This window comes from Myiozetetes cayanensis, unplaced genomic scaffold, assembly GCF_022539395.1.
Source record: "Myiozetetes cayanensis isolate MyiCay16 unplaced genomic scaffold, myiCay2020 scf28, whole genome shotgun sequence".
Taxonomy (NCBI): Eukaryota; Metazoa; Chordata; class Aves; order Passeriformes; family Tyrannidae; genus Myiozetetes; species Myiozetetes cayanensis.
This window is the reverse complement of record NW_026087499.1, coordinates 1,619,485-1,632,153: the sequence shown is the minus strand read 5'-3', so window position 1 is coordinate 1,632,153 and position 12,669 is coordinate 1,619,485. Positions and strand designations below refer to the sequence as shown.

At 44.0% G+C, this 12,669-nt stretch overlaps 1 protein-coding gene across 6 annotated transcripts in view; it reads left to right on the top strand.

Moving 5' to 3' along the window:
• PRKCZ (protein kinase C zeta) overlaps window positions 1-12,669 on the top strand; it is a 32,524-nt gene that overhangs the window by 14,268 nt on the left and 5,587 nt on the right. For 5 of the 6 annotated variants that reach the window (XR_007629800.1, XM_050322277.1, XM_050322278.1 and 2 more), the window contains 11 exons: window positions 2,347-2,432; window positions 3,617-3,748; window positions 4,896-4,977; window positions 5,145-5,197; window positions 7,041-7,229; window positions 9,533-9,630; window positions 9,914-10,000; window positions 10,660-10,795; window positions 11,126-11,213; window positions 11,663-11,782; window positions 12,277-12,356. Coding sequence is in view for 5 of the 6 variants with exons in the window: in XM_050322277.1 (XP_050178234.1) it covers window positions 2,347-2,432; window positions 3,617-3,748; window positions 4,896-4,977; window positions 5,145-5,197; window positions 7,041-7,229; window positions 9,533-9,630; window positions 9,914-10,000; window positions 10,660-10,795; window positions 11,126-11,213; window positions 11,663-11,782; window positions 12,277-12,356 (1,151 nt within the window). In the remaining variant the exon portion in view is untranslated. Of the gene's footprint in view, window positions 1-2,185; window positions 2,231-2,346; window positions 2,433-3,616; window positions 3,749-4,895; window positions 4,978-5,144; window positions 5,198-7,040; window positions 7,230-9,532; window positions 9,631-9,913; window positions 10,001-10,659; window positions 10,796-11,125; window positions 11,214-11,662; window positions 11,783-12,276; window positions 12,357-12,669 lie in introns of those variants that run through there. The other variant, XM_050322281.1, reaches the window with a different exon arrangement.

Here is a 12,669-nt window from a genome sequence, read left to right as displayed (position 1 = left end):
CTGTGCATCACTGGTAGTGATGTAGTTGCACAGCTTGACAACAGAGGGAAGAATTGCACAGCAGCAACAGCCAGTTGCTTCACGTTGCTTTTTAAGTATTTTGGTTTGGGTATTTTTATTTCTCTTGTAATCTTAACTTGAAATTGTTTTTTCCAATCTTGGAAGTAGATAAAATTCAGTATGTGCTTTGTCATTAGAATATATGTATGTAGCCCAATAAAAATTTGTTATCCCTTTTAACAGCTTAAAATATATTTTGATTTTTCCTCTAAACCTCTTCACATACAAAAGGAGGATTCAGAAGAATTTCTTCTTTTTTTTGGTTAGGAAAGTCTTGTGTTTAGTATTCATCAGAGAGGAAAGATTATTTAATTAGGGCTATGATATCTCCTTCAGCCTGCAAGCAGCTAACTCCAACTCCTTAATGAGTTAACTGATGTGTGCTGTGAAATAAATTAAAAAGTAGCCCTTTTCATTAGGCACAGTAATGGAATAGTCAGGCCTTTGTGGTGGTGCTGCTGTGCTGGGGAGCTGGGATCAGTCCTGGCCTCTGCTGGGGTTCCCCCTGCTCCAGGTCTCTCCATCATCCACGTGTGCTGGATCAGCCCCTTTCTTACCCTGGCCGCTTTTTGGGGGGCAGTAGGGATTGATTTGCCTCTCGGGGTAAATTGTAGGGGTTCCTACCTTTTAAAGCTATTCTGTATTAAGCTCAGTTTTTGTTAGACTGTTGCCTCACAAGTATGTGATATAAAATCCTGCCTTTGATTTAATATTTATCATTAATTAGGGAGGTGACTTGCTCCTTTATTTACAGGCTGCATCAGCACAAGCTGCTCGTTAACTTATCATTCCCTTAATATTCCTCATGTCGGTGATAAGCTCATGCTCAGATCACAGATGTATTACTTTGCCTCCATATGGTGCTTTGTCTAATGAATTAATTAACTATTTTGGAAAAAAAAAAAAACCCTTGTGAAGATTTTTCCCCCTGGTGAAAAGTCACCCTACAAATGGTGGAAGGGTTGTTCTTCATTGGTGTTCGTGTTTGGGCATATTTTTAGTTAAAAATTGTTACCAATTCATTTAATAGTGCAATATCTGTTTCAGATGCTTGCACAGTAAACATTTGCACATGTGAATAGAGTAGGTATGAATGTTTGGGGATTTGGCACTGTGGAGTTGTGGAGTCACAGGAACTTCCATGCTTTTATGTGTCTTGCTTTGGAGGGACAAAAATAGAGTATCTAAAAGCAGCCCCAGAATCGCAGTCAGTGTTCACACATGGTGTGTCAGTAGCCTGTGAGTTCTGGCTTGCTCCATATAATTTAAAATAATTTCTCAACAAAGGAACTTTCTACTACTTGCATTATCATTTGACAGTGAAAATGTCTGGGTTTTTTTCTGTTTAAAAAGGGCTTCATCTTGGATAAGGTGTGGATGTTTAAAACTTGGAAGTAACGTTAAAGGTGAAAAGTTAATTGCATTAATTTCTGAGGGTTATAAATCTACAGTTTGATGCCTTTTGAGGGTGTCGATCAATGAGTTCTCTGTGTCTTTATAGCCCCCTGTACCTCCCACTCCCCCAGTGCCCACCTGGAGCTGCCGTGGGAAGCTCCTGCTCCTGGTTGTGTCACCAGCTCGAAATGGGGCCCCTGTGGCACCATGCTTGATATTAAATATTTAACTCTAGATAGCCAGTCACACAAAAACTGCTCATCTGCAAGTAAACAGTGACAACAAAAGTAACTTAGAGTAGATGCTGGGTACTGTCCTGTTTGACCTCTTGAAAAGCCAGGCTTAAACAGATTAAATGATTCTTTGTTATGTTTAGAGTGTATTAAAAATAATCGTAGACCTGTACTCGAACTGCCCAAACAGAAGAAATATTCTGGGTGATGTTTAATGGCAGGATAAAAAGGAGGTCAAATAATGAAGCTGCAGCTTTGTAACATGTTAATGGTGTGTGTGTGGAGCGTTATTGGCACCGAGGATCCTTTGTGTGTCCATGGGAAGGGGACAGGGAGAGCAGCAGCGTCACTTCCCTGAGGAAGCTGTTCCTTTAACACTCGTCCCTCTCACCTGAGCTGGAGCAGCCCCGGAGCTGTAACGGGATTATGATCATGTGAGGAAAAGGAGACAGGGCTGCAGGAAAGGGAGAGGCAGCGGTGAAAGCACATCCTGCCCGGGCTGTCACTGCCGGCTGCCTTAACAACCCCCGGGCACCGGAGCTGTGCGTTGATATTTAGCAAAGCGAGATTGTTCTCGGGCACAACTTGCTTGGCACGGGCTGCGTGTGCCGCTGAGCTGCCATGCTGCTGCTTTACACCTTTCTGGTCTCTTCCCTAGAATCCATCTACCGCCGCGGCGCCCGGAGATGGAGGAAGCTGTACCGAGTGAATGGGCATTTGTTCCAAGCCAAGCGCTTTAACAGAGTGAGTGCTGTGAGGGGCCGCGGCTTTGTTGGGGCGGGGGCTGCCGGGCTGGGCCACGTTATTCAGGTCACACCGAGCAGCGAGACTTGCAAGGCTTTGAATCTGGGGTGGGGTTCCTACGGGATCGGTGGAAAGGATTTGGGTTTGAAGCCTCGGAAAGGCTGTGACTGTTCAGAGCGGTGCATCCCCTCTGCCCTCCCTGTGTGTGACTTGGACTGCTCGTTAGCATAATCTACCTTCAGGACTCTTTGTCATTCTTAAAAGTCACAGCTCTCTGTGGGCTGTAACTGTTTGGAATCTGGGGTACTGCATCATCTGCGAGTTAAAGATCTGTTTGTTGAGCTAAAACACAGCTGCCTTTGGAGAGTCTGGCTTGAGCCCCATCAGCCAGTGAATGTGGCTTTAAGGCTGAGACACCTCCTTCACTTAGCCCGTTATGCCGAGTGTTGCAGCATATATTCAAATGTGGTGTGCACTTTGGGGAACTCCACTAAAAACTGAGTGCTGGGAGGGCACTCAACTCTTTCATTCAGCAGTAATTTTTTTAAAAATTGAAATTACCTTTTTTTCTTAATGTTCCCCACCTCAAAACTGCGTTGAAAGCAGGAAAAGGCCCTTAAAACTCAGTACCTTATCACCAGATATGTGAAAAATCTAAGTCATGTATCTGAATTGTCACATCCATTTGTATAATGTGCTGTGGCAACTCACTTTAATTTATGGTATGAAAATAGACTTGTATTTGTTTGCTACACAGTTCAAACATGTCTTTGAAACACTGTGAATGCATACCTGCCACATTAATAATGCAAAATGTTATAGACAATGATGTTTTAATTGAAATTAGGCCAATAGTGAACATACACATGGAGATTTTGATACCTTGTTACGATGCTCGAGTGTCACAATCCTACCCGAGACTGCTTTGACATCTGCATGCAAATGACATCATACAAATGACATCAGACAAAGCCAGAACATTCAGTAAGACAAGGCTGCATTTAGCTGAGTTGTGAGGGTGAGGTGTAACCTTCAGTCATTGGGGAAACCCTGGATGTTCAGAAATTATTGTTACTGAACAGTGCCAGGTGACTGGGAGGGATTCTTGCTGCTGGATAACTGCCCTGCAGAGGGGCTGGGAATTGAGCTGATAACTGAGCTGATGGTGTCCCCTGTCCTTGCAGAGAGCGTACTGTGGCCAGTGCAGTGAAAGGATATGGGGGCTCGGAAGGCAAGGCTACAAGTGTATCAACTGCAAGCTGTTGGTCCATAAACGTTGTCACATCCTTGTCCCACTGACCTGCAAGAGGCATATGGTGAGTGTGCAGTCTGCACAGAGCTGAGGGGGTTCACCCTGGCCCTGCTGGGGAAGTGTCCTGAGCAATTTTCGTGGCTGTCCATCTGTAACCCCTGGCAGCATTTGGGTTTCTCAGGTGTCTGTGGAGGACGAGCCTTTGGATTGAGAGCAGAGACAAAGCGAGCAAAGAAAACTCACCCTGTGACTCGAGTGTGCTCAAGCTTGAACTTGACTTCTCCCTGAGACATCTTGTGTTTGACAGATAGGTAGAGTTGTCACTGACAATCTCAGCAGTTGTTCCCTGTGGGAATGTTTGAAGAGCCAAGGCACTGGTGTGGATTTTGCACTGCTGGTTGCAGAAGGGCTTGGTGCCTTCCTGGTCTTGCCCTCTGTTTCTCCAGTCCTGCTCTGGTGTATTCCAGTGGCAATGCTGGTGTCTTCCCTAGGCTTTAAACAGCTGTATCCCTGAATTTTAGCCCTTTCCCATACTCATCCCCAGTGTTTCACTGGTGGGTGTGTGGTTTTCTAACTCAAGACTTAAAGCAGTGTTTTTCTTTAGTGGTATTGCCTGTGACTTGCCTTGGCATTCCTAATTCTTTGCCAAATAATTTATGCCCGTTGCTGTCCCTCCTGGAATAGTCCCACGTGTCTCATGAATGACACCACTGTCCACATGCAGTGTAGAACTGTCTGCTGCTGTGATCTTTACCAATTTATGCAATGCCCTTGCATAATGAGTAACAATCCATGTTCTTGTTAAGCAGGAAAGGAATATGCCAGTGCTCTAAATGCAGTCTGCAACATCATGCTCAGGTGTTTACTTTGTTGTAGTTCCATGTGAAACACAAGTCTTAGATAGAAAAAAAGTTTGAATTAGCAGTAAAATAGACCCCTCTTTCTTTCAGAAGACAGCCAGACATCTGTTGCAGTTGCAGAGAATGGCTGATGGAGCATTAAGTGTTTGCAGGCTGGTTTTCTCAGGCAGTACAAAATGGCAACACTCAGAAATGTTCAGGTTCAGAAGCACTTCCCACACAGCCCATTTTCATTCTGGAAGGGGCAGGTGTGAGGTGGCCACTGGGCTGCAGCTGCAAGGCAAGCCACGGTCACTTAAGGGGGCTGCCTAACCAGTGTGGTTGTCTCTCCTGTGCCACTCTGCTCCCAAGGATTCGGTGATGCCTGCCCAGGAACCGCGCATAGGAGAGAAGAACGACGAGGTGGATCTCCCTTCGGAAGACACCGATGGAAGTGAGTACTGGGCTGCTCTGCACTTCCTCTTGCCCTCTTTGGAGGCCCACTTTTCACTCTTCCCCGTTACAGGGAGAAGGCTGCTAACTCATCTTTCTGTTTATCAATCTCCGAGGTTATTTCTGAGAAGAGCCTTTGTAACCAAACTGCCTTGGTTTCTTTTCCAGTTCCCTACATTCCTTCCAGCCGGAAACATGACACCATTAAAGATGACTCTGAGGTATGGTTTTACAACAGCTTTGTAAATCATATTTACATTCCCCTGATCAGTCAACTTTTTATAAAAAAAGCTGATTATTTGTCCTGGTTTTTTTCTGCTACCTTTTGAAAAAGTCTGAGTGTTTTTTCTGAATTTTTATTGATTTTTTTTCCCCAGATTTCTTCTGTATTCAGCTTTTGTCACCCCAGTCATGATCCAAGATACTTTTTCTTTTCTTTCTCCTTTTCGTTTGTGCTGGAATAACAGTGATTTAGCAGAGGGTTTGATTTTATTGGCCCTTGCAACAAATGGTGGCTCTGACATTGCCTGGTGTGCTGTCCCTAATGGATGTGCACCCTCTGTCACCCTCAGGCTGTTGGTTCAGTCTGATAATACATTAACTGACCAGCCCTCTGAGAGGGTTCATAGAAATAATACCCAATCATTTATAGGCAGCTCCTGTGGAAATACAAGTAGAAAAACATACACTTGAACTCATTTTTTTTCAGCTCTTTTATAGAAGGGCTGACACAATCTCTGCACATCAAGAATGTCTGAAAAATCCCAATATGCTTCATTTCTAAAGGGCTTTGATTCATTTCTTTTAAAAGGGTCTGATATTCCCCTCTGAGCAAGGCTGCACCTTCTCCCTTTCCTACAATGCCTGTCACTACCACTCCTGTCACCCTTGAGTAGTTCTGCTCTTGGGTGACTGCCTTGTTTTCAGTCCTGTGTCTTCAGATGTTATCTCAGATTCAGAGATGGAAGGGTATAAATTAAATCACATCAGAGGGCTGTAGCTGCCGCCCTGGCTGCTGCTCAGGCTGGCTGTGGATGTTGAGGGCTGCTGTTTGCTCACCTGCCCCGGGTTCTGCTGCTCTGATTGTCCCACCTGGCTTTTGAGCTGCCCTGAAACCATCTCAGGTCTCCTGCAGAGAGGAGCTGGCACTGTGGCAGCCTTGCCTGGAGTCTTGCAGCTTAGAGCAATCTCTTCTAATAGCAGTCAATCCCAGATCAGGATCCTTTATATAAACGCTTGCCGTGGCTGCACAGAATGCTGATCTGTCTCCAAGTACAGTAGTGTGAGGTCAGATAAAAATAGGCCCCCAAAGTGTGTCAGAGCCGTGGATGGATGGGTAAAACCGGCACGTCCCAAGAACCTGCTGCACTCGTCTGGGTCAGCTGCTCCATCTGCAGCCCCACGTTCCCACAGCTAATTCCAGCCAGCAGGCAGGATGAGAAAGTTTCTTTTTTCGTTGTTTCTTTTTTTTTTTTTTTTTTTTTTTTAAATAATGGATTTGAAAATAACGTTCCTGGAAGTGTAATATTTCCTGCAAGTTCTCACACTTGAGAAATTGAGATCTGCTTCCATATGTTCCCAGGCACCTGTTAGAAATCTTCATTTTCAGTAAAACTGTGGAGAACCGAACACAGAAACTGAACCCAAGGCAGGTGTATTCATTAGCAAATGAGTGTTCCCTGATCCTGGGTTTGGAGAGCCTTTATTCACTTGTGCTGAGTACCTGGCAGAATGAGAGATGCTCTTCACTTGGAACAAAGGAAAATTCGACGTGGCTCGAGGTTCAAGGATCCCAATCAAAGCCCATTTCTCGGGGCATTGCCTTCTGCTTCCCAGGAGGGAATGTGGAAATGCTTCATGGGATGAACTAATGCCCTGAAAAACCAGTAACTCTTAGTAAGAGCAAAGCCAACAGAAACCAAACACTTCTAAAAAAAAGTGTTGTGATCAGCATTCAGATCTGTGTCCAGGGCCAAGCAACCTCAGCAGATTCTGCCCAGTGCTTTAATAGTTACTTGCTCTGGAAATGTTCTCTGTTTCCAGCATCTGTTTCTTTTTATACAGGATATCAAACCAGTCATTGATGGAATGGATGGAATTAAGATTTCTCAGGGGCTTGGACTCCAGGACTTTGATTTAATCCGAGTTATCGGCCGTGGAAGTTACGCCAAAGTTCTCCTGGTTCGGTTAAAAAAGAACGATCAGATCTATGCTATGAAAGTGGTGAAAAAGGAACTGGTCCATGATGACGAGGTAAAAGTTTGTGTCAATTGAATTCTGTTACGTGTTATAAAAGCTTGGGATGCTGTAACAGGAAACATTCAGCTGAGCAAGCAGCTCATGGTTCAGACTTTCCTGTCAGAGTTTTCCTGACTTTGGAACTCATTTGTCCCCAGCTGTCCGCAGGAAGCACCAGGGGGAAATCTGAGAGAGATCTCCCTTGTTTTAATAACAATTAACAGTTATTAATAGTCTTGGTAGCACTTATGTATTAAATATTCCAACCTGGACATCCTAATCTGTAAGTGATGAGATAAATGGGGAATTAGTGCACTTAATTTGGAAAGGAAACAAAGATGTTTTCTGAGGCAAAAGCATTGTCTGCATGTCAGAAAAGGAGCTGAAAGTGTGTTCTTACAGGCCTGCTGGTGGAGCTTGTGTGCAAGAGGCACATACCCTGGGATGTTTTCTCCAGGAGTTCAGAAGTGCTGCTGCTGCCACTCTAGGTCTCTGTTTTCTGTTTGCCACAGGAATGGGCTGCGTTTCTCAATTCCTTCCAAATTCCTGTTAACATTTTTTTAATCCAAGATCTCAAATGCACAAGTTTGGGGGGAAAAAAAACCAAAACCTCAACAACCCCTTCCATCTTTTTCCTATAATATTCACACTTTTTTGAAAGTAGGATGCTCAGGGAAAAAAGCCCCAAGCACTGTTTAAGTACTATTTGTGTTGGTAGTTTCAATCAGTAGCTCTGGCTGTCATGTTTGTCATTATTCCAGTTCTTCTGAAATCCTCGGGCTTGCTCATGTGTTTGATGTTTGCCTCCAAGAACAAAGATGAGAGTGCTGGGTGGTTTCTTCAGGTTTCCAAGAAGGCAGAAGCTGAACTGCTGTTCCAGGGTTAGGCAGCAGCTTCTGAGAACCAGAGGTGGATGAGAAGAGGCTTTCTTGAACAGTGGCTCTCATAATTACACAGCAGATTGAGCTAATTGGCTTTTCTCTTCCCTGAGATAGGCTGCAAATGAAATTCTGGGCACTGATAGGAGATTCGCTGAATTCTGGGAGTGCCTGAGAATATTGCGAGTAATGGGAGTTTCACCTTGTGAGTGCTTCATGGGGAAGGAAAATCAATTACACAGCAAGGATCAGCAGCTTTCAATTGGCTTGTGCTTTCCAGGGAATGGTTGATAGTGCAGACAAGTGAGACAGAAGCAAATCAAATACCTGGGCTTCAGCTGGGAAATTTTCTACGCTGAATTTTGCACTAGTACAGCACTGATGCATGAGCACACAAGTGTGATTAATTCATTCCCTGGGCTTAATTTAAAGAGCAGCTCATTCAGTAACCCCAGAAAGAAGTGGACATATTTATTGCCTTATTCAAAGCAGGACTTTTGGCTCTCGTTTGGATCCATTTTTACCCTTCCGAGGTGTTGTATCTTTCAGAGTGTCTGAACACAAAACCTCTCAGGTTTATTTAGTTTGATAGTAACACTTCTTAGTTCCTTTGGGACTGCAGTGTCACTGGCCACCCCTGCCAGGAAGGCCTGGTTTCTCACTCCCTGTATTTATTGTCTCCACATTGGTTGGAGAGCTGGAAGTATCTGCAGATATCCTGAAAATAGAGGATTTTTAGAACAATTACGTTTCTGCTATATTGGCAGGGTGACACATGATCAGTGCATTGCAGGAGGAGTGAATTTCTACTGCTGAAACTCTCTGTAGGGTTTAAATTGTGGATGGTTACATGAAATAATGCTCATTGCTTCCTTATCAGGCACCTGAGTTTGCAGAACATTTAGACTTGAGTAGATTTTTGTGATGTGGTTTTGCACTGGGTATTCAGGACTTTCCCTGGTGAAGGATTAAAGGTATTGTGATGCTTTTAATGATTTTTGGCTGGACCAACTAAGCAGTTTCATTGAATTAAATTTGAATTTCAGATGAGAAGATGGAGTCCAGTTTATTTGAACCTTTTAAAAACTGCAGATTCTCAGTGCTGGTGTTACTGGCATGAGCTGCTTCAGCAGCTCTGGGGTCACTTATCTGAGAACTGAATTCATTTCCATGCAGCATAATGAGCAGTGTATCAAATATTGCAGATGTCTGATATTTGTAAGGGCTTCAATTCTGTGCAGAGCTTTCTCAAATGGTTCAGAAACCTCTCAGCGTGTAAGGGAATGCCAGTGTTTAATAACGGCCTCCAGGCTTCAGGGGGTGTTGTGTTTCTGGGACAGTGCTGGTGTGTGTGAGGCAGCACAGATGCTCAGTGTTCACTGGGCATACCCCCAGTGCTCATCCAGCAGGAGTTCTGATTGTTCAATTACTCTGTTGCAGGATATTGATTGGGTACAGACAGAGAAACACGTGTTTGAGCAGGCATCCAGTAACCCGTTCCTGGTCGGTTTGCATTCCTGCTTTCAGACCACGAGTCGGTAAGAACGACCTGAAACTCTTTTTGTGCTGAAGGGCTGCTCCCAGGCGGGCTCCTGCCAGCCCTCAGCAGGGCTGTGGGGAGGGAGCAGTGCTGGGGGGAGTCCCTGCCCAGCCCAGCCAGCTCTAGGGGGGCACCGCGGGCAGCGTGGCGGGGCAGGGGTGAAGGCAGAGCAGGAGCTGTCCAGGGAGCAGTGCTGAGACTCTGCTGAGGGGGGCCAAGTGAGTTCTCTGAGTTGGTGGAGAGTGCCCTTGGAACCCATTAACTGTGTTATATACTTTCAGATTGTTTCTTGTCATAGAGTATGTAAATGGGGGAGACCTCATGTTCCATATGCAACGGCAAAGGAAGCTCCCTGAAGAACATGCAAGGTATTTCCTGACCCACGTGGAGTGCTTGTGGTGCTTTCATGTTTGTACAATTAACAAAATTTATTGCATTAAAAAAAAAAAAAGCAAGCTTGATTCTTAAGTTTAGAATGTCCTGCCCTGGGAAGAAATGTTAATGGTGTTTTTTGAAGGGTTTTTTGAAATAGAGCAAGCACTTAAGTAGCAACAGTTATTCCTATTTACTCCTCTTTATTGCTTCATATTTAGGTAATGCCTCTTTGATCTGTTGATAGAAAGTGCAACTATTCTACTTAATTTGGTCTTATGTTGAATTAATACAGTGTTGGTAGGAGAAGATGAAAAAAAACCATTTTGCACTGCCCTGCACTGCACAAAGTCTCACTTTATAAGCTGAAAACACAGATCTCCCATCTCATACTTGGAATTTTCAGCAAAAGATAAAAGATAAAGAGCAAATATTTTCTTAATTAACAGAATAAAAAAATAATCTCTCACATTTAATTTAGGGAATGGTCTTATAAGAGATCAGTGTCCTTATGAATAAACATGGCTTGGATTTGTTATACTGTTGAAAGATAAACGTTGACTGTAAAGTGATGTTTGTAAGAACAGACATTTAAATTGCACCAGCTTTTGTACCACCTTCATGCTAACATGAATTTTCTCCTTTTTAATTTCAGGTTTTATGCTGCTGAAATTTGTATAGCTCTGAACTTCCTCCATGAAAGGGGCATCATCTACAGAGATCTCAAACTGGACAATGTTCTCTTAGATGCAGAGGGCCACATCAAATTAACAGACTATGGCATGTGCAAGGTGGGGTTTGCCTGGTGTTTCGTTGTCCCTCAGCTGTCCCTCTGGTGATGCTGTTGAGTCAAGTGCTGCATCCATTTTGGAAAGGACTTCCACACTGTTCAGCTGATTTTTTTTAAAATGTCTCTGTAAATAGTGAGCAAAATGTTGTTGCACACATGTTGTGACTCAGTTTTAACTGTGGAGTCATAACCAGTTGTGATGCTGTGAGTATTTATTTTGTGAAAGGAGGCTCTTTAGACTCCCTCATGACTTGGCTTTTTAAGTCTAATGAAGGGAAATTCCCAGTAAAGGAGGTCAGCTTTTAATTTCTGAACTGATTTCTGCATGTAGGAAGGTTTGGGCCCTGGTGACACTACAAGCACTTTCTGTGGGACACCAAATTACATCGCACCAGAGATCCTCAGAGGAGAAGAGTATGGTAAGTTCTGACTGCACAGTTACCATAACTCGAGTTGTGGGTTTCAAATACAACCATTCTTAGATTTCTACATTCCTGTGCTGTTATGTATTGAGATCCCACAGGTTACATTTGTAATCCCAGCTCAGGAAACTCCAACTTGCCCAGTGACAGTGTAAATGTAGTGTGCTGATGATGGAGGTGATGGTGGTGTGTGTGTGTGTGTGCAGGGTTCAGTGTGCAGTGCTGGCTCTGGCAGTGCTGATGGTGGAGGTGATGGAGATGGTGGTGTTTGTTGTGTGCAGGGTTCAGTGTGCTGGTGATGGAGGTGATGGAGGTGGTGGTGTTTGTTGTGTGCAGGGTTCAGTGTGCTGATGGTGGAGGTGATGGAGGTGATGGTGTTTGTTGTGTGCAGGGTTCAGTGTGCTGATGGTGGAGGTGATGGAGGTGATGGTGTTTGTTGTGTGCAGGGTTCAGCGTGGACTGGTGGGCGCTGGGCGTGCTGATGTTCGAGATGATGGCGGGACGGTCCCCGTTCGACATCATCACTGACAATCCAGACATGAACACTGAAGATTACCTCTTCCAAGGTACAGCCCCTCGGGGTTTTTTGGTTGTTCTGGGGGAGAGAGGAGGACAATGGGCACTTTGCTTGGGGCACTGGGCTCTCCTGTCCCATTGTTACCCCCCACTGCTGCTCTGGGGATCGTGCAGCTGCCCAGTCCTTAACAGGCAAAGCCTTCTCCACACCAGTTCTGCAGCTCTGTAACAGTCTGTCACAGGGTGTCATTCATATTACATTACCTGCTGTTTAAAAACACTCTTTCCTATATACTGAGGACACTGAAAGTTTTATTTCCTGTTTAAACAGGAGCAAAAGATAATGGTTAACAAGTCTCTTAGGAAATCTTGAAATGTCAGTCTAACAGTGCCTTGAATTACTGTAGCTCTTTGTTAGCTTTGCTTTAAATAATTACTTTATCTTCCCATTTTCCAACTGGTTCCACATTGGCATGATGGGTGTTTGTATTGAAGTCATGGTCGGTGTCACAGACCAATGTTGCTGTTTTTTAACCTGTAACAGTTATTCTTGAGAAGCCAATCCGGATTCCAAGGTTTCTTTCTGTCAAGGCTTCCCACGTGTTAAAAGGATTTTTAAACAAGGTAAATAACATTCTCTTATTTTTAGCATCTGAGAGCTGGAAGTCAGAGCTTCCTGTTGAAAGCGATACAGTTAAGAAGTTAATCTGCTTACCCTTAGGAAAATCTGTAAAACCTTGGTATCCTCCACGTTAAAAACCCCATTTCTTACTTGCAAATTTACCGAGGGAATTCCACAGCACGGACTTGATTTAAAAGCCTGCTCTTAGTTGGGAAAAAGATAACTGTAGGATTGCTTATAAACTCTTTTCTGTAATACTTATTGCTCATTTAATTAAGCTGCTTGAAATCTGTGGAATCATTAATGGAGAAAAGG